Raw genomic sequence first — 18,853 nt, 5'->3', positions numbered from 1 at the left:
CTGTTATGCGAATACGAGGAGTTATTCTGATACATGGACTTGGACAGAGATTCCTATGCTAGATTCAAGTGCTAGGACTAATTGTTGCGCCGAGGTGGTTTACCAGTAACCACTCTATGTACGGTTATGCCGCCGGAGAGATCCCAACCCGCCAGCGCAGCGGAGACCCTCCGCATCGCTAGATCATAAATGTGATTGGACTTATTAGCAGCTCTTATGGTCCGCTTACTCTAGTATACGATCTCATCTTCAAGGATCAGTGTAGTACAAAATAACAAGATCAGTTGGGCTCCGAAAGCAGATGATGTCGCGAGGGATCAAACCAAACTATGACGCAGTCGATCGTTCACAAGTTGCCGAGGGATCTTTTAGTGGTTCGCGCGAGGTTCAGATTCGATAACAATTTGAAATGATTGGCATGCGCCTGCTATAAAGACTCTCTCCCCGCCTTAGCTACATTACCTGGATATTTCTCAACTGAATACTGATCAATATTCTAAACATCATCCACCATGGCGTCCGAAACAAAAGTTACGCTCTACTGGTTTGATCATCCCCCTCAGCCTACCCTACTTACCTCCCTCATCACAGTCCCAACTAACAAGCACCAGGCTCGAAAAGTCCCGCTCCCAACGCATCCTCTGGCTCCTAGAAGAACTCAACGTCCCCTACGAAGTAAAAATATTCAAGCGCGGCAAGGACATGCTCGCGCCCAAAGAACTGCGCGAGATCCACCCGTTGGGAAAATCCCCCGTGATCTCAGTGCAGGGCCCAGGAACAGACGGGAAGCCCGTCGTTATTGCCGAGTCTGGCATGATCGTCGAGTATATCTGCGACCACTTTGGCGGGGATAAGTTGATTCCGAAGCGGTATAAGGAGGGCAAGGAGGGTGTTGTTGGTGGTGAGACGGAGAGTTGGTTGAGGTATAGGTATTATATGCATTTCTCGGAGGGGAGTTTGATGCCGTTTATGGTTTTTAAGTTGGTCACTGAGAGTGAGTCCTTCCCTGCTTCCCTACCACCTTTAATTCAGTGACGTTTGATATTAATGGATGAATGCAGCAATCAAAAACCCACCCGGCCTACCCTTCTTCCTGAAGCCCATCCCCCGCGTCGTGGCCAGCCAAGTCGAGTCGCAATTCGTCGAGCCGAATCTCCAACGGACATTTGATTTCCTTGAAGACCAGATCAAGACTGCACCCGGCGGCGGACCGTTCTTCTGCGGCGATAGGGTTACAGGCGCGGACATCATGATGAGCTTCCCGCTTGTGGCTGCGAACACGCGCATGCCGCTTAAGGAGCAGTATCCGAATTTGCACAAGTTTGTGTTGGCTGTTGAGAAGGAGGAGGGGTATAAGCGGGCTGTGGAGAGGATTAAGGAGGTTGATGGGGTTTTTGAGGCTTCTCTCTAGGTCTTTTCTGTGTTGATCTGAGAGTTTGGTGGATGATCTATTTTATTCCCTTGGACCTTGAAATGTTGATAATTTGATATGGATCTGGATATGTTAACGAGTGTACATACAGGATACCACCTGCAGATTGCAATTTGATATACTAATTGCGCCTAATGATTTACAACGTTGACTCCCGTCCACCATTTCCATTACTGATACCATTACCACCATATTAAGGCTACAAAACTCACCTCTCGCCTCGTTCCTACCACCTAAATTCTAACAGGCTCCCCCTCCCCCCTAACCACCAAATGCCCCTCCCGAACCAAAGAATTCACACAATGCCTACCCTTTACCCAATCCTCCAGATTCCGCGCAACAGTCTCACAAATCTCGCCCAGCGCCTCCCTCGTAAAGAAAGCCTGGTGCCCACAAACAAGCACATTCGGGAACGTCATCAGCCTCATGAGCGTATCATCATGTATAATCTCATGCGAGTGGTCGTTGTAGAAGTATGCCGCTTCCTCTTCGTACACGTCTAGTGCGAGCCCGCCCAGTTGTCCTGATTTGAGCGCTTCAATGGCAGATTTTGTGTTTATGAGCGGGCCGCGAGAGGTGTTTACTAGTAATGCTCCCTTTTTCATAAGGGCCAGGTTCTGGGTGTCGATTATATGCCGGGTTCCTTTTGTAAGTGGGCAGTGGAGGCTGACGATGTCGCTTTCGCTTAATAGTGTCTCGAGCGGAACGAGTTTCCCACCATACTGTTCTTCGAATTCCGCTTCAGATGAAGAAGGCTTCGGATCCGCAGCAAGTAATCTGCAACCGAACCCCCGAACAATCTTCGCAAACGCAAGCCCAATCCGCCCAACACCAATAACACCCACCGTCTTCCCGAAAAGTGTCGTCCCCATCAACCCCTCCAGATTAAAGTTCCCTTCTCGGACTCTATTATATGCCCGATGCGTATTCCGATTCAATGTCTGCAGCAGCGCGATAGTGAATTCCGCTACTGCCTCGGGTGAATAGGAGGGGACATTCGCGACGAATAAGCCCAACTCTTCAGCGACAGTTAAATCAATGTTATTGTACCCTGCGCAGCGGAGGAGGATTGCGCGTGCTCCGGTGCTATGTAGCGCGCGGAGAACGGGTGCGTCGAGGGTATCGTTTACAAAGGCGGATATTGCTTCGTGGTTTGCTGCTAGGGGGACTGTTTCGAGACTTAGGGCGAAGGGGTGGTAGCTTGGTTCGAAGAGGGATGGGTGTGTTGTTGATAGCACGGTGTCGAGGTATGTCTTGTCGTAGGACTTTGTGCTGAAGACGGCGAGTTTTATTGGTGGTGTTGGGGTTGTCATTGTGGTTGTTGGTTTGTATGATCTGGATCTAGATAGATGCTGATGACTAGGTAGGAAGTGCTGATTAGATCGTTAGTGGAGATGAGATCTGAGATTCAGGGGTTGGATCTTTAGGGTGGATGTGTTGGTGATTTAGTGATTATGGGAGGTAAATTGAGGGGTTGTATGGCATGATGTTTGCCAAGGGTCCTTCTATACTCGTGACGTCGTGATATAGTTCGGGGGTTCTGGGGGCTAGGCCGAGTATATTGGGACGTCTGTCAACACAGTGAACTGCATTTTATTACGATTTGGATATTTCGTAGCATATGTGACTCAAGTGCGGTATGCCTACAAGGCTTAATTCATTGTCAAATGTCAATGATTGTGTTGCATGCCATACTCTGTGGAAGCATACAGAGTTGAAGCCTCCGTTGGCGGAAATATATATCTTGCTCCACCGCAATTTAGATCAGATCTCAGTCGACCGGGCAGGATAAAACATCACAGCATCTAGTGATACTAAAGGAAAGAGGAAAAACCATGTTTTCAGAGCAAGACATCAGGACAGAGTTTGATAATCTATAAAAGAAGTTGACAGTTTGTTATGTGTCGCTGGAGCTCCGCTGCGTCGGACAAGTCCCCAATGTCATGGTATCAAGCACTGGTTTTGCTACAGCCTACGGCCACAGAGGCGATAAAGACAGTAATCAGAACCTTACTCTGTAGCTATGTGGTTATGCTAGTGCCTCACTCCTTGACTATCACAGGGTTGAAGCGAGGCTCGCCGTGCGGTGTGACAATGTCTGTGATAGACTCAAGCTGAGCACGGGGCACGGGCTGTATAGCAGGCTAGCAGGCTAGCAGCGATCCCGCCGCAGGGCTCTCAGACCCCAAATGATCGCCACAGTGCATAATCATATTGATGAATGTACCAAGCAGCTACTTCATTGCGACTGGTCAACATCCATCCCTATGGAATGCTGTGCCGCCTCAGCTGCGAGGGTCTTATGTGAGGCGTTGATCAAACATCCGCCGATACCCAAGAATTGCATGCGTGTACCACCATCGCCACTGTAGCAAACAATCAAATTGGACGGTATGAGATGCCGCGGCATTCGATGTCGCCCCTGCATACGGCGTATTCTACTCCGTCCACAGGCAGCAACAATTGTATTCAGAGTTCAGAGTTCAGCTGCTGCGCGTCAAGCGACAAAAGTACCAGATTCCGACGGGGAAGGTATAAGGTTACGTACGTCGAATCGCCGATACTTTGTTTTGAATTGCATTTGCGCATGATCGTCGCATCTCGATTGCATATATCGCTTGGCGGAGTGTTTATCCGCGGAAATACACTGCCGTAGCTCACCGGACCGGTAGCGTAGCCCCTCGCAGATTAGATAGTGATACGTCGCAGACTCGGTCGGGATATCCGATAACTGAATCAGATAGCGGATGGGCTCCGTTATCCGTAGGAGATAGCTGCGATAGACGCCAGGGGCAAACTGCAACTTTGCTTTTGAGGCTGAAGATAATCGATACGTGTAGGCATACGTATGCCTTATCAACCGCAGCGGCGAGGATCCCGCGCGATGTCTCAGTTTTGCGTCTGCGCAGGCCGCAATGAGGCGGCGATAGCCCCGATCTAATTCATGAAACCACTGTTGGGCGGCATGCCAGGAGCAATATCATTTCCGACCGAGGCAAAACAATTGGCTACCGCGGGTTCTTCATAGAACTGTCCTTAACTTCGACTTCCAGAACGGCGAGACGAATCCGAAACCTGGTCTGGGCGCTTCTACAATGCAAGCAAAAAGCCACCAAAACAAATCGCAACTCTGGTTGGCGGTTCAACTGGCGGCGTTGTCCTTAACCGGTTTCTGCAAGACTGGTCTGGAGCTAGCGTTAGGCTTGCATGTAGTTTCTAACGGCGTCTGTTCTAGTTTTTGCTGGCTGTATCCAAATTATTAGCCCTTGTATGCTAGTCCAACACCGCTAGAATGTCCGTCAAAACTCGAGTCACGAGGGTCGAGTCGTGGACGGGTTGCCGTTGCCCGCTGGGATAGGCCGGAGGCGGCTTGGGGAAGGTCAGGGGTTCTCCAGGCTTGGCAGCCCTGTTGTGAATGAAGCTACAGCAACTAGTTGTTAGTTACAGCTGCGCCTGCAAGACATACGGAGCAGCCTGCCAAAGTCTCAAGGTATGGACCAGGAGGTGGCAGGGCCTTGCCTCGAGACCCAACTTCGGGACGGCGAAATTGCATTGGAATTTGGGCCGAGGCTCTCTGTATACGGGCTACGGAGCGCTGGAGTGTTGTTGAGGCGGCCGATAGCCAGATAAGATCATCCGGTGAAAGCTCGGTGGCTCTGGTGTTGAACGGCGTTCTAATGATAGGTCGCTAGAATATTCGAAAAAGCTTCCAAGCCCCGTTGCCCCTCGCTGCTATGCCTGTTTGAGTGAATCCCGCGATGTCTTTACCTAATCAGCGGCGACCAGCGGCGACCAGCCACGAGAAAAGCTTCGGCATTTGTCCGTGCAGGGCGGGACAGAATACAGCTAGCGAATTAGAGAGGTGCGATAAGGCGTTCGACGTCCAATCCAAAGGCGACTTGAATCGGAGCCGTCGTGCTGGAAAAGGGCCGTGCTCGACAGTGATTGGTGACCCATGCCGGAACGCTCACGGGGAACTTCACCTTGGACGGTCGACCGGGCAGCATCCTCGGTAGTTCAGTTTCAGTCAGTCGTCACCGCCAGATTGCTTTCGCAAGGAAATCCCGCTGCTGACCACCAAGAGGGCGAATAGACGATGTGACTCGCCGAAATCGACTTGGTGGTTGCTTAATCCTGGTGAAGGCCGCTTCCTTGTGATCCTGCACTGGTCAACGCTGCTCGACGGTTATGAAGTAGTATGAACGCATCCGTCGTGGAGAGCAGCCAGAACGGGCGACCGGGTGGGCCGTGGTCGCGTGTGGTCCAAATACCGGTGGGCCGCCAGCTGCAGACCGTTGCCAATGAGGATGGCTGAGATTGGTCTGACAGTCTTGGGCTGGAGCGACCGCTTATAGTGGACTCGGGGAGAATATGGAGATGGCTTGAAGGGGAAAGTCCTCATGTTCCACTGGATCAGGCAGAACTAGTGAGTAGCAACCAGAAAGCGACGACACTAGACTACTTGACTTGCCACCGGATCTTCATGACATCCACCAGAGACTCCAGAGTCCACAAGGCCGCAAGTCCAAGTCCACTTTGCGCTTTGGCAGCTTGACGGGAGACCAGAGACGATGCAACTCTGGGTGCCATGAAGATCGATGGAAAGCCAACAAGGACTGGGATCAAGTCCCGGGTTGGGGTCGTAAAAGGCGGTCTGGAGGGGCAGGGATGTGCAGATGTGCAGTTGTAGTGTTGTCATGATGAGTCGAGGGATTCCCTGCATGACTGTGTTACTTCTTACTGCTTGCTATACTGGAGAGTTTAGTCTACAGGTCAACTCAGACTCGAGGATCTCGAATCTCAATATTGGTAAGGGGAACAATGCCGAGCGGATCGCCCTCATACAGATGGGTGGAATGGATAGTTATGGAGGTAATCTTAGCGCCAACCACCGCTAGCAGTAGCACCACCACTCTCTTTTCTGTTCTCTACAGTCTACTCCGTACAGAGAAGGTTGTTTGTCAATAATTGTTCACATCAATAAAAAAATTAATATGTATCTTAACAGACATACTATAGACTAGTCAAGGGATCATTATTGTGAGACAGTCCTTAATCAATCAACCAGAATGGCCGAAATTCACCCTTATAGTTCGCAGCCAAAGAGCGGTCGGGTCCACCTCGGGCCATTTAGCAACAGGCCTTCTGTGATTGCATAGCCAGGACTTTCCATCTCCGTTCAAGCGGCCTCTGAAGGATTCCTGCTCTGGCTCCACTGCATGGCAAACTGCCGCTGCTCCAGTTACTATTAAGCTGCTGGATTTCCTGCATCACATACCGAGTACAGAGTACTCCTCTCCCTTAAGTTATAACACAACACTGTCATCTCGAGTCATCGCGGCTCTGCGCATCTCTCCTATCCTTGGAACACTCTTCTCTGGATCGACTCATCTTCACTCAGTCCCAGCCTCTCAGCTCAGCTCACCACTCTTCGCAACTCTGTTACTTCGCCTCTTGCCACTGCGATGTGTTTATGCCGACATCACTGATACCTTGTCCTCTCGGCCTCTCCGCATCATATCATACCTAATTAATTCATACCCCATATTCTCCAACTCGCCGCGTGTTGCTCTCCAGTCTTTCCTTATTATTTGAGCCGCCTCCTCTCCTCTCTTCTCGGCGCAACATTCCGATCTTTTATCACACCTTACTACCTACTTACCTTCCCTTTCCTCATAACGAGATGGCCACTCACGTCATGACCGCGACCATGCCTTCGCAGGTCTCTGTCTATGGCAACCCTTCGCCAAGCACCTCGGGCGCAAGCACTCCTGCCGGCAATTCGCCCACCTCCCCTCGCCAGCAGTACCTTCCTCTCCAGAGCCGCCAGATCCGACCTCCAAAGGCTCCCCTCTATGTCCCTGCTGCTCTCCGTCCTACCGAGCGGCCTGCTAAGCCTCCTACTCCTCCCCAGAGCGTGCATGGCTCTCTCGACAGCCTCAGTAACAGCGAGTCTGAGACCGGTGTTACTCGCCGCGCGACCATGGAAAGCATCAGCAGTGTTAGCAAAATGGCCGAGAGTGAGTGGAGGAAGAATGAAGACCTCGGAGAGGTGACTGGCCTCCCGAAAAGAGATCACTGGAAGGTAAGCTAAAACATCATCTTCGCTTCCCGGGCGCTCGGTTCTTTTTATGTTGCGACGAATGCGTCTATGGTCCCGCAAGCCAACTGTTTCGCGACATCTTGCGTGATCTGCAGCGCCATCTCCATCATACACTGCGTCATAGCCCGCCAACTACCAACTGTGTAATTGAACACTAGCTAACAACTCAACCAGGCCGACTCGAAAGTTGAGATCTGTGAATCTCCTACCTGCCGCTCTTCCTTCGGTCTCTTTCTGCGTCGCCATCACTGCCGCCACTGCGGTCAAGTTTTCTGTTCCTCTCACACTCCCCACATGGTTCCTCTCGACCAGATGGCGCGCTTCCACCCCGATGGTGTCCCTTCTCGAGCATGTGACCTGTGCTGGATGGCTTACCAGCAGTGGGACGAAAAACGTGTCGATCGCATGAACAGGATCCAAAACCAGATCGACGACGACCGCAACTCTATTGAGTCCGACCACACCAGCACTGGCTCTATCGAGGCACCGGTTCCCGAGGGTCGCAAGGAGCCTGGAAAGCCCGACCAGCCCAACGAGATAGCTGCCAGCATTCCTCGTGGTTGGAACTGGAGCACCTTCTAAACAACTCGCTCGACACTCAACCATCCAATGCTTGACACGCTATTTAATGAGTCTCACATTGACTGATGAGGCCTTCAACAACTTCACTTCGACACTCCACGTTCTAGAATACTTTACCCATCTACCGGGCTTACAGCAAACCTTTCGTCATTTACATGGAGTTTGGTCGGTATCTCTGCGACGGTTTTACGGTTTTAATCTTCTTGTCCATATTTGAGCCTTTTGCATAGCCTGTGATTTTCGCAGACGCGGGAGGCCTTTTCTATTTCTTTCTTTTCATACCGCTCAGGATACCCTGTCATGATTACATGCGATTGTTTCTGATTTCTCAACGGCGTTATGATATGCGATGCTCAGCCTATTTCGGTCATAGAGGCGTTAATGATACTCCAATTCGATGCCAATTCAATTTTCAAGCAATTTCTACTCTTCTTATAGGTAATACGGGTATATCTCATCTAAGTCTACAAACCAACCCTCTTATGTAGCAAGTAGCAAGTAGCACCTTAAACATCCAACCTCCTCCACATCCCAACATGCTCAATCCCCTCCTCACTCCACCTCCCCAACCCCTCATCCGTCTTAAACCCAAGCCGCTGATAAAACCTCTCCACCTCAACCTGCGCATGTACAAGCGCTAAACCCCTCCACTTCTTCCCACCCACCTTCTCCCCATTCCCATCCTTACCCGCAAACTCTTCAAACGACTTATTGATCTCATCGGAGTGTTCTTGGGCCCAGTTAAGCGTTTCCTCCATGACTTCCCTCGCTACACCAGCTCCCCTGTACCCCTTTAACACGGCGACCCGCCCAAACTTGATATACGGCTCGTGCTCGTAATCGAATCCGTCTTTTGATATATCACGGCTTTCGGGGTCCCCGTCTTCTGCGTATGCGGCGATGAAACTCTCGTGTGAGGCGTGAGGGGGCGGGACAAGTCGGACAACTCCAACGGGCAATTCACCATCCACAGCTAAGGACTCATCTGGTGTTGTATCGTAGATAACCCAATGCCAGCACCGGGAATCGTCTTCATCGACCTCGAACTCGGTGGGGCATTTTTGTTCGTCGACGAAGACTTCGAGCCGCACGGCTAGGGCGTCGTTAAATATGGAGGGATTGGTGAGGGGGGAGGGGATTGTTCGCGTGGGCAGGGCTAGTGCATGGCCGTTGTTGAGACCGGGTGGAGGGAGAAGGGCGGTTTTGTATTTTTGGGTGGGCATTTTGGATGCAATTGTGTTCGATTGCCTGGCTTTAGGAAGAAGAGGCAAGAAAGAGGAAGAGCTGAGATCAAATAATAACCAGAGGAAATGTCACAGGGCGCGGAACAGAGTCCCAGTCCCAGTCATAGAGGGGGATGGAGTATAGAGTTAGCAAACGGTGCAAACACGTTTCGCAGTCGCTCCGACCCGCCGATCGAGATCGGGGAATTTTTTGTCATGCGGACTGGGCTTGCTGCACCTCCGAGTCCCAAATTCCAAAGTTTGTCCTCGACAACAGACGCAACCACAGCGTCGGCACCGGCAACATGTCGCTCTACTACGACGCCGTCTCGGTTCTCACGGCACCGAATTCAACAGGCGGCTCATTCAAATCGAGACTCTACAGCTCGCGCAATCTCAAGGCGAATCCGGCGCAGGTGTATGCGCTTATCACGGAGGCTGCGAAGTGGGATGTCCTGCTCAAGGAGGTTATTGATCAGGCGGGGATATTGAAGTTGGAACCGAAGGTTGGTCTGCTCTCTCCCCATCTATTTTTATCTGGTCAATTTGTGTGTGGGTGACCTTGTCCGAGTCCTGCTGACTGACCAAGAATGATTGATTGAATAGCTTACACCGTTACTTGCCCTCCTACTTGTCCACGACCACCTCCTCTCAAAGAATGGAATTGCTGCGCCGACGTCTCATCCCCTCCGACAAGCCGTCGAGCGGCATAAGATCCGGCTAAAGGGCGAATTCACCAAGGCGCGCGTCCGACGCAGCTGTGCGAATATCCCAGATCTGAAAGATGCGGTGCGCCGCGAAAAGTTAGCACTTGGTGCGGGTGCGAGTACAGGGTCAGTCTACCCGCGCTGGGTACGGATCAATAATGTGCGGACGACAATGGAGGAGCAGATGAGGAGTACATTTGCGGAGTTCGAAGTTGTTGATTCTCTTGCCGACTTGGTTGTTGGTGGTGATGATAAAGTCAAGAGGATGCGTATTGATCCGCATATCCCGGACCTCATTGCTGTTGCGCCTGGTGTCGAGTTCTCGAGTACGACTGCTTATAAGAAGGGGGAGATTATCTTGCAGGATAAGGCTTCTTGTTTTCCTGCATACTTGCTGCTGGGTGAGGAGTGGGAAGGCGGTGATCTTATTGATGGGTGTGCGGCGCCGGGGAATAAAACGACGCATATGGCCTCGTTACTGTCTAAGGCTCGATCTGGCGCGAACTTTGATCCGAATAAGAGGAAGGCGCCGTCGCATATTATTTCCATGGATGCTTCTGCTGTGCGCGCAAAGACGCTAAAGAAGATGGTTTCTACTGCTGGTGCGGATGATATTGTTACTGTCCTCCAGGGCCAGGACTTCCTTGCGCTGGACCCTCACGATCCTCAATTCGAGAATGTAACGGGTCTCCTCCTCGACCCATCCTGCTCAGGAAGCGGTATCATAGGCCGCGACGACGTACCACAACTGACACTCCCTGCACCCGGAAAACAAACAGCATCCCAAGGCATAAAGCGCAAGCGCAACGAGCCCTCAAACTCACCCTCCACACCTTCCTCCACACAAACACAAACAAAAACGAAAACAACAGACCAACAACCATCTTCAACATCCGAGAACGACACCCCCACAGAAGGAATCACCCAAGACCGCCTAACCAAGCTCTCAAACCTGCAATTCCATATCGTCTCGCACGCGCTCTCGTTCCCTGCCGCGAGAAAGATAAGTTACTCAACTTGCTCAATCCACCTAACGGAGAACGAAGCCGTCGTGAGACGCATTCTTGACAGTGACGTCGCAAGGAAACGAAGATGGCGTGTTATGCGACGCGATGAGCAGCCTGTTGGTTTGCGGGGGTGGGATGCTAGAGGTGTTGATCGGGAAGAAGCGGATATTCCGGGGGCGGAGGGGCACGAGAGTGTTGATTTGACGGAGGAGGAATTGGGTGGGTGTTTGAGGTGTTGGCCTGGGGATGAGGAGGGTACGGGGGGGTTTTTTGTTGTGGGGTTTGTTAGGGAGGGGGAGGATGAGGATTACGACGCTAGTGAGGGTGGTAAGATGGATAAGGGGGGTGAAGAGGAGAAGAAGAGTGAAAAGAATGTTGCTGAAAAGGAGGAAGAAGAGGAAGATGATGAAGAATGGGAAGGATTCTCCGACTGAATCTCCTCATTACTACTTCTCTCCTTCGTACTTCATCAACGCACAGTTATCTAATTAGATACCTGAAATCATAGCCAGCCAGCCAAAGAGTCATGCATATCCCTATGTCCATATTGATTCCAGTGATATGTGCATTCGAAATCTGGTATATACATCAAGACCCCAAAAACGCCCTCTTCCGATTCCGTTCCCTCTGCCTTGTATATACATCCAATTTCACAGCTACCATAACGAATTGCACGCCCGAATCGTTGGCCCTCGGCACCGTCGAAACGCGCCATTGTCCGGACCGGATAACCCATGTGTTTGAACCAGGCGTAGCGGGAGGGGCAGGGCGTGAGTTAGAGGCAGAGCCAGGAGTAGAGCCAGCGGTCGAGGGGTAAAGAGGGGCAAGAGAAGGGGCAGGAGGAGAAGAGGAAGAAGAGAAAGATAGAGATGATTCCGGGCCTTCCACGCGTTTCCGCTTCGTCTGCGGCTGCGCTCCGTTGGTATCAGAGACCGATTCTAGAATGTTGCGAATGCTTGGCGCAATTTGTTGTTCGCCGTCGACTGTAAGATCTGTTCCTTCGCCGATGTATACACAGACTGGAGGCTCCAGTGCACTTGCGCCGCCGGCCGGGGGCGTCGGTGTTTGAGATGCGGATGCGCCGTCTTTCTTATCGAGGATTATCTGAAGGAGGCTTGCGATGCGGGATTTGGTGGAGTCTAAGAATGTTGGGCGCATGGTCCGGAGATCGAGGAGGGTGCTTTCGTCGCCGATTTCGAGGACGAGGTCGTGCGGGGTGTCGTCTATGAAGGGGCGTGCGTATTTCACTGTCAAACCTGAGCCTGTCCCTGGCCCCGGCGGAGTGCCGTTGCTGTCTTGTCGTTGTTCGACGTGGATGCCCGAGCGGCGGACATCTTCGAGGCGGATGGTTATCTCCGAACGTCGACTTATGGGGTTGAAGCTTATGTGATGGGGTATTATCTTCTGCTCGAGGCCGCGGAGGTGGAAGTAGCGGCAGTCGCGGAGGAGCGCGGCGCGCTGAGCCTCGGTTTTGATGTCTAATGGGTAGCCGCGGAGTAGATGTAAGAGTTGCGCGAAGACGTCGCCGGAGCGATGGGTGACGACTGGGGGGATGATGGCTGGGGGACGGAGGAGTTCGCGCCTGTCGAGACCGGGGAAGACTTCCTGAGGTGAGGCGAAAAAGGCGCCGAAGCCGAGGGAGAAGAAGTTGGGGGAGTCACCGGGGGCAGAGAAGATGTCGCGGGATATTTGGAAGTGTCGGTCGCCGATTTGAATGAATATTTGGGATTCAAAAAGTTGGGACATTAACCGGGGTACTATCTGGGTCAGCTGGTGGTCGCAAGAGACACTGAGGGTCCGTACAGCTGTAGAATTGCGAATCGGCGAAGAGCTTCACGTATTCAGGTCCATCCTTGGGATTGATATGATATCCTTTGCGATTATTAGCCTTCGTCATGGCGCATACAATGTGGACTGGAAGTACCTTGTAGATGTCGCGCGATCTCTCGGAATGTGACCGGATCGCGATCGATATAGAGAGTTCGAATGTTGTTGCCGTCAGGATTCTGCTTCAATTGGTCCTCAAAGAACCGCGAAAAGTACGACGGGGCTTAATGATCCATCACCGTGAGATTGGCTGCATGTCACTGGGAGTGAGGGCCACTAACCATCAGATGCTAGGGATGCGCCTGAGAGGCGGAACAGCTTCGTGCCAATTTGTATGGAGAAGACCTTCTCACGCGGGAGGGTACAATCTGACGATTGCGCATTGTCAGCAGTCATTGTGCCCGGCTCCGTTCGAATCGCGTATTGTTGCTCGCTTTGAGAATGGCGCTGAGCTCTGATGTGGTGGGAAGCTTATCGGCGCAATCGAAGTGGGGATGGGAGTCGAGTGAGGATGGAATGGCAATTCACAGCCTAGTGAGACTAGTTCAATTATAACATAGCAGAAGCGACAATGAGATTCGTAAGTCGTGAGAACTTTTGAGATAAGGAAGTGCATGGACGTTGGTAAGGCTGAACGAACGGCTGAAGCTCAGCGCGTTCCCCAGAGTCCAGTGCAGGTCACGGGCCATCGGAGCTCTCGGCGCAGTCATCCCGCCCTATTCTGTTCACATCGTTGCAACCCAAGAACATCCTCAGGTAACATTCTCAGAAATAAAGAGTCTGGATCTGATAAAATACACACACTTCTTCAGGGGAAATGTCAAACGTCAGTTATCCTGTTCATAGAGCTTGTTCAGGGCTTGATCGTCTGTGTCTATTGCCCTTCGGAGCTCCTCCGCATTTCCAACAAAGGAAACCTGACTCGAACGCACCGTCATAGGCTGTGTACTGTGCAACTTGCCAGCCAGATTGCGGTTTCACATGGCTGTGGTGTACCGATGGTATGAGATCGAACTGTTTCCCCGCATGAACTCCACTAATTGTAGCTAGACTGATTGCTCCAAATGCCTGATGGCCTGAACTCTGGCTGGATCCATGGATTGCCTCGGTTCGACGGCCATGTGGTCACCATCCCATCCCTGTCCCTCGCTCCTTGCGCGTCGATACTCGAGTTCTACAGACACCAATTGGTTGAGCAACAAAGGAAGCACTGCATAGAGTCCGGAGTACAGTGTAGTGGACAATCGCAAGCCCTGCCGCTTCCGGACGGATCGTTCCTGCCTAGAACCCACAGCTCTAGTCCACCATTCTGGGGAAGGCGCTCTCCGCCTTGTTGATGATCGTCCATTCGGGTCCCTGATATATCAATTTTCCCCTCCCCACCCGGCCGTCTCTTTCTTCACCGTCTTCTACGCCAGGGAATATCGCTGTATTCTTCACCCGACTGTCGTTGACTGTCCTACTATCCTTACGCATATCCGGGCTGGTGCCGTTGCCTTCACAATGGCCGAACAACTCGTCTCATTTACGCCTCTGATCGCGCCTCTGCCCCCTGTCTCTAACGAGCAGGTATTCTCCGATATACAATGGAAGACACTGCTGTCATTGGCCGATACAATTATTCCGTCCGTGCGAAGCCCTAGAGCGCGCAAGTCGCGTTCCACCAAAGTCGTACCGCAACAGAAGCTAGATGCTGCGCTTGAATCTCTCAAGGCCAGCATCCCTGGCCCTGATGCTGACACTCTTGCGTCACAGTATCTGGAAGAAAATTTAACTTCGATACCGGAAGTCCGCCATGCACTGCAGCGTCTGTTCACGCAGTATGTGCACCAGGAAGGAAGAAATGGGCTGAGCATGATCCTCACAGCCTTGAAGTATGTATTTCCCAAGTAGTGTAATAGCAAATGCTCACGCAGTATAGCACGAGAGCGGGCTCTCTTCTTCTGACCGGTTCGATGGTTCCTATTCAAGACCAACCCTTCTATGTTCGAGAGCAGATCTTCCAAGGCTGGGCCGACTCACGCTTGCCCCCCGTTCGCGCCGTTTACCGCGCCCTTACCGCCATGTTCAAGAAGATGTGGGTTACTTTCAGTCCTACGCTCTATCCCACAGTCGGCGTTCCTCTAGTCCCCATCCATGGATCCCCTCAGGATGGCTTCCGCTTCGAGTTCTTGCAGTTCCCTCCTGGACAAAAGCCTGAAATGATTGAGACCGATGTACTTGTCATTGGTAGCGGCTGTGGTGGCAGTGTCACGGCGAAGAACCTTGCAGAGGCCGGCAAGAGAGTCATTGTCGTGGATAAGGGCTATTCATTCACGAACCAACACTTCCCAATGAGACCAAACGAGGGCTTCAACAACCTGTTCGAGGCTTCTGGCTCGATCACCAACGATGAGGGCTCAATGGGTGTTCTCTTTGGCTCCTGCTGGGGAGGCGGTGGTACCGTCAACTGGTCCGCGTCGCTTCAGACACAAGGATATGTGCGCCGGGAATGGGCCAACCGAGGCCTTCCATTCTTCACCTCGCTCGATTACCAGACCAGTCTCGATCGTGTTTGTGAGCGCATGGGAGTCAGTACCGAAGCAATCAACCACAACAAAGCCAACCGGATGATTCTCGAGAGCTCCCGAAAGCTGGGATATGCCGCCAAAGAGGTACCGCAGAACACTGGCGGAAATACTCACTATTGTGGACATTGCACCTTGGGCTGCCATACCGGAGGCAAAAAGGGTCCCATCGAAACTTTCCTCGTCGATGCCGCCAATGCGGGCGCTACATTCATTGAAGGGTTCAATGTGGATCGGGTCCTCTTCTCCAAGAAGAAGGCCGGCAAGGTTGCTTCTGGCGTCCTGGGCACATGGGTTTCTCGCGATGCACACTTTGGAGTTACCGGTGTCGGCGCCATCAAGCGGAAAGTCATCATCCGAGCAAAGAGGGTTGTTGTCTCTGGTGGTTCACTCCACAGCCCTCTTCTGCTGCTGCGAAGCGGTATCAGGAACTCGAACATCGGCCGCAACCTCTACCTGCACCCTGGTAGGCTTTCTCCTAGTTGATATGTGTCCCTTGCTAATCACCTTCTCTAGTTGCGATTGCGCACGGCGTTTTTGACGAAGAATTCCGCCCGTGGGAAGGTGCCTGTTTGACGACCGCCGTAAACGAGTTTGAAGACGTCGATGGTCAAGGTCACGGGTTCAAGATCGAGGGTGTCTCCATGTTGCCGGGAGCGATTCTGCCCATCTTCACCTGGCGTGACGGGCTCGACTATAAGCTCCAGGCAGCCAAACTACCACGTTCTGCCGGTCTCATCACGCTCGTTCGAGACCGAGACCCTGGCCGAGTATATCCCGACTCCAACGACGGACGAGTGCGCATTGATTACACCGTTTCGGCTTTTGACCGTCATCATATGGTCGAGGCTCTGATTGCCAGCGCAAAATTATGTTATATCGGTGGCGCCAGAGAGATCCACACTTCGTATCGTGACATGCCGCCGTTCATTCGACCCGCTGAGGTTACTGATGATGCACCCGAGGGAGTCAACAACCCAGCGCTCATGGCTTGGATTGAGGAACTCCGACGCAAGGCCCCAAAGACTTCAGACAAGGTCATGTGGGCGAGCGCCCATCAGATGGGCAGTTGCCGTATGGGCACATCACCACGGTACAGCGTTGTGGACCCTGATGGTCAGGTATGGGGTACCAAGGGACTGTACGTGGTTGATGCGTCGATCTTCCCAAGCGCCAGCGGTGTCAACCCCATGATTACGAACATGGGTATTGCGGACTACATCAGTCGCAATATCGCCAAGTCCATGGTGGTACCGACCGCACGTCTCTGAGGTTTCTTGATTGGATTATGTTTGTATGACTGACGATTGAGCGGGCTGGCCTGTTTGTGATACCTCCTGTGCTAATATCTGTACTTATTCTTCTCATGACTATCCTTATCTACAATCCTTATTGAACTGATCTGTTACTGTACCGGACTTGTACATCCCCGGCAATCAAGTTGCCCCATTAGTGACACAACAATGACAGATTATGACTTCTGCACTCATCTTGACCTGGTATGAAAGACAGAAAATCAGGCCAAGAATCCTAGTGCTTGCCCCTAGCACTGTAGCCAGTCAGCGCTGATTAACTTGTTGGATCAGTTTCAGATGTCAAATTACAGTATGCACGGCTCAATCTTAGCGCCTGCTGCCTGCTGCCAGCCCCCAATCTTGTCTTGGCCTGAGTCACATCCACCATAACTATGACTAAGCTCCTCATGCTGTCGACTTGTCCTGACTTCCAAATCACCTGGATTTTGGTTTCTGGATAGCAAGATTTGGTGTTTGCCTTTCAATCTACCGAGATTCAATAACAAACACCAAGCATGGCACGTCCAGAGTGCCCAGATCGTATTAGAATGTGAGCCTCCTTGAGCAAACCTAGGCGAACCTAGCTAACAATATTTCCAGTATTCTACTCGTCCTGACTGCTTTCTCATTCCTCCCTCAACTTATCCGCCTGTGGTGGAGGAAGAACACCACCGGCTTCTCAACCGGACATGTCCTCCTCAACCTCTTTGCTGCAACAGAGCAGCTAACTATCGATCTCTTCCTGATGGTCGTTGCCCCCGAGGCTGCGAGTGGAGAGTTCACGCATGAGCCGCTGAGTACGGGTGACTGGCTCAATCTTGCTCAGATTGGGACTGCCTGGGTTGGGTTTAATATTCTGTAAGTGTATACCTGTACCCTGACCCGGATGGACTATTCGTTGATGCTTCGCCTAGCTTCATAACCTGCCTCTCCCTCCAACCGGCTGGAACCTCGATAAAAGGCTACATCAAGGCATACAGCCTGTACATCCTCATCTCTCTCCTCCCCCAACTCATCGACATATCAGGCCCAACCCCCTCAACAAAACCCTATCCCCGCGACACCCTTCTAGAATTCTTCATAGTCACACACACCCTCTTTCTAAAACCACTAACAACATTCCTAATCCTCATCTCGGCGTTGTGCCAAACAGGCCCGATCTGGCGATTCCCCGGCAAAAGGGGAAAAGAAACAAGTCTAAGCCTGACGGGGTTAGTGGTCCAGTTTGTTGTCTTTAGCTGTGTCGGTGTATCGTGGATTTATCGTGTTGTTGAATTCAAGCGGCTGGGAGAGCCGTGGGTTAGTGTTGAGTGGGACTGGTATTGGAGTGTTGGGTGGCCCGTTGTGGATGGGGTGGGGTTTGGGGGTGTGCAGGGTGTGTTGGCGTGGTGTGTTTTGTTTAATCGGGCTCAGGCTTGGATCGAGGGGAGGAAGGGGAGGAAGGGTGTTGGCGATGAGGATGAGGGTACGCCTGGGGAGAGGGAGCCTTTGCTAGGTGAGAGGGAGGCATAACTGGAAAGCGTCGGTCTTAGGGCATTCAGCAAAGTGGCCACCGTCCTAACCATGGTGACATTACCTCGTACCATATTAAGCGCCAATGAATGAAAAGAGGTGCCAACTCGTAGTAATCAGCAGCGTTACCAAGAACACACTGCTGATCTAAGATAGACTACCTAAGTTATCTATCCATACCTGATAATCGAACACAAGCCCAAGAGATACAAGGGCCCCATGCCTTAGCAAAAGAGCACCTACCTTTTGATAATCCTCCTACAAGCTTTCTCGGCATGCATTGTGCATGTTCAGATACGAGGCGGAAAAATCATCGGAATTGATCCAACCGAGGTATACAACACCCCTTCTATCCCGCGGACGCCCTGACCATCGTTTCCGCAACGAATACGTATGAACCTGGTGTTTCTCCATCAACCCCCTCCACTTTGTACAATGTACCTCACCTACCAATGCCATTCTCCACAACTCCCCAGTTTACACTTCCATATCTTGGCTGAGGCTTGAGCGGGGAACCCTGACATCCGGAAAAGCAACAGCTGCTTTTCCGGGACTTTGCATATCCGTTGCTTTGCCTATCATTACCCAGCGTTATATA

At 51.8% G+C, this 18,853-nt stretch overlaps 9 protein-coding genes across 9 annotated transcripts; 6 read left to right on the top strand and 3 right to left on the bottom strand.

Moving 5' to 3' along the window:
* Window positions 1–377: 377 nt before the first annotated feature.
* On the top strand, window positions 378–1,526 carry BDV14DRAFT_183043 (glutathione S-transferase). Its single transcript, XM_073770318.1, has 3 exons — window positions 378–544; window positions 612–994; window positions 1,062–1,526. The coding sequence occupies exons 1-3, from the start codon at window positions 513–515 to the stop codon at window positions 1,409–1,411; spliced, it is 765 nt and encodes a 254-aa protein (XP_073623203.1). The 5' UTR covers window positions 378–512; the 3' UTR covers window positions 1,412–1,526.
* Window positions 1,527–1,538: 12 nt separating this feature from the next.
* BDV14DRAFT_147730 (2-hydroxyacid dehydrogenase) lies at window positions 1,539–2,887 on the bottom strand. Its single transcript, XM_073766492.1, has one exon. The coding sequence runs from the start codon at window positions 2,743–2,745 to the stop codon at window positions 1,666–1,668; it is 1,080 nt and encodes a 359-aa protein (XP_073623202.1). The 5' UTR covers window positions 2,746–2,887; the 3' UTR covers window positions 1,539–1,665.
* Window positions 2,888–5,928: 3,041 nt separating this feature from the next.
* On the top strand, window positions 5,929–6,429 carry BDV14DRAFT_183038 (uncharacterized protein). The gene has a single exon (XM_073770317.1). It carries the CDS (start codon window positions 6,109–6,111, stop codon window positions 6,328–6,330), a length of 222 nt encoding a protein of 73 aa, XP_073623201.1. The 5' UTR covers window positions 5,929–6,108; the 3' UTR covers window positions 6,331–6,429.
* Window positions 6,430–6,624: 195 nt separating this feature from the next.
* BDV14DRAFT_183037 (FYVE zinc finger domain-containing protein) lies at window positions 6,625–8,535 on the top strand. The gene is made up of 2 exons (XM_073770316.1): window positions 6,625–7,517; window positions 7,710–8,535. The coding sequence occupies exons 1-2, from the start codon at window positions 7,116–7,118 to the stop codon at window positions 8,115–8,117; spliced, it is 810 nt and encodes a 269-aa protein (XP_073623200.1). The 5' UTR covers window positions 6,625–7,115; the 3' UTR covers window positions 8,118–8,535.
* Window positions 8,536–9,441, bottom strand: BDV14DRAFT_183036 (GNAT family N-acetyltransferase). The gene has a single exon (XM_073770315.1). The coding sequence runs from the start codon at window positions 9,338–9,340 to the stop codon at window positions 8,624–8,626; it is 717 nt and encodes a 238-aa protein (XP_073623199.1). The 5' UTR covers window positions 9,341–9,441; the 3' UTR covers window positions 8,536–8,623.
* Window positions 9,442–9,574: 133 nt separating this feature from the next.
* BDV14DRAFT_147704 (rRNA (cytosine-C5-)-methyltransferase RCM1) lies at window positions 9,575–11,565 on the top strand. Its single transcript, XM_073766490.1, has 2 exons — window positions 9,575–9,846; window positions 9,947–11,565. The coding sequence occupies exons 1-2, from the start codon at window positions 9,646–9,648 to the stop codon at window positions 11,486–11,488; spliced, it is 1,743 nt and encodes a 580-aa protein (XP_073623198.1). The 5' UTR covers window positions 9,575–9,645; the 3' UTR covers window positions 11,489–11,565.
* On the bottom strand, window positions 11,566–13,108 carry BDV14DRAFT_147708 (uncharacterized protein). The gene is made up of 2 exons (XM_073766491.1): window positions 12,858–13,108; window positions 11,566–12,811 (listed from the first exon to the last, which is right to left on the bottom strand). The coding sequence occupies exons 1-2, from the start codon at window positions 12,949–12,951 to the stop codon at window positions 11,643–11,645; spliced, it is 1,263 nt and encodes a 420-aa protein (XP_073623197.1). The 5' UTR covers window positions 12,952–13,108; the 3' UTR covers window positions 11,566–11,642.
* A 1,176-nt stretch (window positions 13,109–14,284) lies between these two features.
* Window positions 14,285–16,880, top strand: BDV14DRAFT_147694 (uncharacterized protein). The gene is made up of 3 exons (XM_073766489.1): window positions 14,285–14,755; window positions 14,803–15,914; window positions 15,965–16,880. Exons 1-3 carry the CDS (start codon window positions 14,385–14,387, stop codon window positions 16,717–16,719), a joined length of 2,238 nt encoding a protein of 745 aa, XP_073623196.1. The 5' UTR covers window positions 14,285–14,384; the 3' UTR covers window positions 16,720–16,880.
* A 312-nt stretch (window positions 16,881–17,192) lies between these two features.
* Window positions 17,193–18,435, top strand: BDV14DRAFT_147691 (PQ-loop repeat-containing protein). Its single transcript, XM_073766488.1, has 3 exons — window positions 17,193–17,293; window positions 17,344–17,601; window positions 17,658–18,435. Exons 1-3 carry the CDS (start codon window positions 17,259–17,261, stop codon window positions 18,253–18,255), a joined length of 891 nt encoding a protein of 296 aa, XP_073623195.1. The 5' UTR covers window positions 17,193–17,258; the 3' UTR covers window positions 18,256–18,435.
* The last annotated feature ends 418 nt before the right edge of the window (window positions 18,436–18,853 follow it).

The sequence above is a fragment of the Aspergillus stella-maris genome (assembly GCF_047715825.1).
Source record: "Aspergillus stella-maris strain CBS 113639 unplaced genomic scaffold BDV14scaffold_83, whole genome shotgun sequence".
In the NCBI taxonomy this organism is placed as follows: Eukaryota; Fungi; Ascomycota; class Eurotiomycetes; order Eurotiales; family Aspergillaceae; genus Aspergillus; species Aspergillus stella-maris.
The sequence above is the reverse complement of the archived record's forward strand: the minus strand, read 5'-3'. Positions and strand labels throughout refer to the sequence as shown.

Excerpts from the sequence above, each read along its gene's own strand:
- BDV14DRAFT_183043 (XM_073770318.1), top strand. The coding sequence starts at position 513 with ATGGCGTCCGAAACAAAAGTTACGCTCTACTG. Across the intron at positions 545-611 it reads ACAAAAGTTACGCTCTACTG|GCTCGAAAAGTCCCGCTCCC; the intron begins GTTTGATCATCC and ends AACAAGCACCAG. Across the intron at positions 995-1,061 it reads TTTTAAGTTGGTCACTGAGA|CAATCAAAAACCCACCCGGC; the intron begins GTGAGTCCTTCC and ends GGATGAATGCAG.
- BDV14DRAFT_147730 (XM_073766492.1), bottom strand. The coding sequence starts at position 2,745 with ATGACAACCCCAACACCACCAATAAAACTCGCCGTCTTCAGCACAAAG.
- BDV14DRAFT_183038 (XM_073770317.1), top strand. The coding sequence starts at position 6,109 with ATGTGCAGTTGTAGTGTTGTCATGATGAGTCGAGGGATTCCCTGCATG.
- BDV14DRAFT_183037 (XM_073770316.1), top strand. The coding sequence starts at position 7,116 with ATGGCCACTCACGTCATGACCGCGACCATGCCTTCGCAGGTCTCTGTC. Across the intron at positions 7,518-7,709 it reads CGAAAAGAGATCACTGGAAG|GCCGACTCGAAAGTTGAGAT; the intron begins GTAAGCTAAAAC and ends CAACTCAACCAG.
- BDV14DRAFT_183036 (XM_073770315.1), bottom strand. The coding sequence starts at position 9,340 with ATGCCCACCCAAAAATACAAAACCGCCCTTCTCCCTCCACCCGGTCTC.
- BDV14DRAFT_147704 (XM_073766490.1), top strand. The coding sequence starts at position 9,646 with ATGTCGCTCTACTACGACGCCGTCTCGGTTCTCACGGCACCGAATTCA. Across the intron at positions 9,847-9,946 it reads TATTGAAGTTGGAACCGAAG|CTTACACCGTTACTTGCCCT; the intron begins GTTGGTCTGCTC and ends TTGATTGAATAG.
- BDV14DRAFT_147708 (XM_073766491.1), bottom strand. The coding sequence starts at position 12,951 with ATGACGAAGGCTAATAATCGCAAAGGATATCATATCAATCCCAAGGAT. Across the intron at positions 12,812-12,857 it reads CGATTCGCAATTCTACAGCT|TACCCCGGTTAATGTCCCAA; the intron begins GTACGGACCCTC and ends TGACCCAGATAG.
- BDV14DRAFT_147694 (XM_073766489.1), top strand. The coding sequence starts at position 14,385 with ATGGCCGAACAACTCGTCTCATTTACGCCTCTGATCGCGCCTCTGCCC. Across the intron at positions 14,756-14,802 it reads ATGATCCTCACAGCCTTGAA|CACGAGAGCGGGCTCTCTTC; the intron begins GTATGTATTTCC and ends CACGCAGTATAG. Across the intron at positions 15,915-15,964 it reads CAACCTCTACCTGCACCCTG|TTGCGATTGCGCACGGCGTT; the intron begins GTAGGCTTTCTC and ends CACCTTCTCTAG.
- BDV14DRAFT_147691 (XM_073766488.1), top strand. The coding sequence starts at position 17,259 with ATGGCACGTCCAGAGTGCCCAGATCGTATTAGAAT. Across the intron at positions 17,294-17,343 it reads TGCCCAGATCGTATTAGAAT|TATTCTACTCGTCCTGACTG; the intron begins GTGAGCCTCCTT and ends CAATATTTCCAG. Across the intron at positions 17,602-17,657 it reads TGGGTTGGGTTTAATATTCT|CTTCATAACCTGCCTCTCCC; the intron begins GTAAGTGTATAC and ends TGCTTCGCCTAG.